General features: G+C 71.0%; 1 protein-coding gene across 1 annotated transcript in view; it reads left to right on the top strand.

The window, feature by feature from the left end:
• The first annotated feature begins 313 nt into the window (after nt 1-313).
• TRIM67 (tripartite motif containing 67) overlaps nt 314-462 on the top strand; it is a 33,817-nt gene continuing 33,668 nt past the window's right edge. The window contains exon 1 of the mRNA XM_014586801.2: nt 314-418. Coding sequence (XP_014442287.1) covers nt 314-418 — 105 coding nt within the window. The remainder of the gene's footprint in view (nt 419-462) is intronic.

Raw genomic sequence — 462 nt, 5'->3', positions numbered from 1 at the left:
CTCGTGCTGATTCATCACCTGGAGCGCCTCGCAGGCCGCCGCGAGGGCAGCGACCGGCCTCGGACTCTGGCCGCAGGCTGCAGCCGCGGGCGCAAGAGCCTCGCGGGCAGAGGTGAGCACCTGGCCCTTCTCTTGCCCCCAGTCGTCTTAGGGCGGTGGCCACGGGACAGAGAGGGGCGTGCCCCCGGGTGTGAAGCAGTCATGCCCATGTGATGCCCTCTCACCGGTGCTGACCACGCTCGCCCTCCTCCTACCGGCTCCGGAGCTCCGGCCATTCCCCTCGGCCCCAAGCAGCGGGGGCTGCCCGCGCGCGATGGAGGAAGAGCTGAAGTGCCCGGTGTGCGGCTCGCTGTTCCGGGAGCCCATCATCCTGCCTTGCTCCCACAACGTCTGCCTGCCGTGCGCTCGCACGATCGCGGTGCAGACTCCGGACGGCGAGCAGCACCTGCCCCCGCCGCTCCT

The sequence above is a fragment of the Tupaia chinensis genome, unplaced genomic scaffold (assembly GCF_000334495.1).
Source record: "Tupaia chinensis unplaced genomic scaffold, TupChi_1.0 Scaffold000161_1, whole genome shotgun sequence".
Taxonomy (NCBI): Eukaryota; Metazoa; Chordata; class Mammalia; order Scandentia; family Tupaiidae; genus Tupaia; species Tupaia belangeri.
The sequence above is the reverse complement of the archived record's forward strand: the minus strand, read 5'-3'. Positions and strand labels throughout refer to the sequence as shown.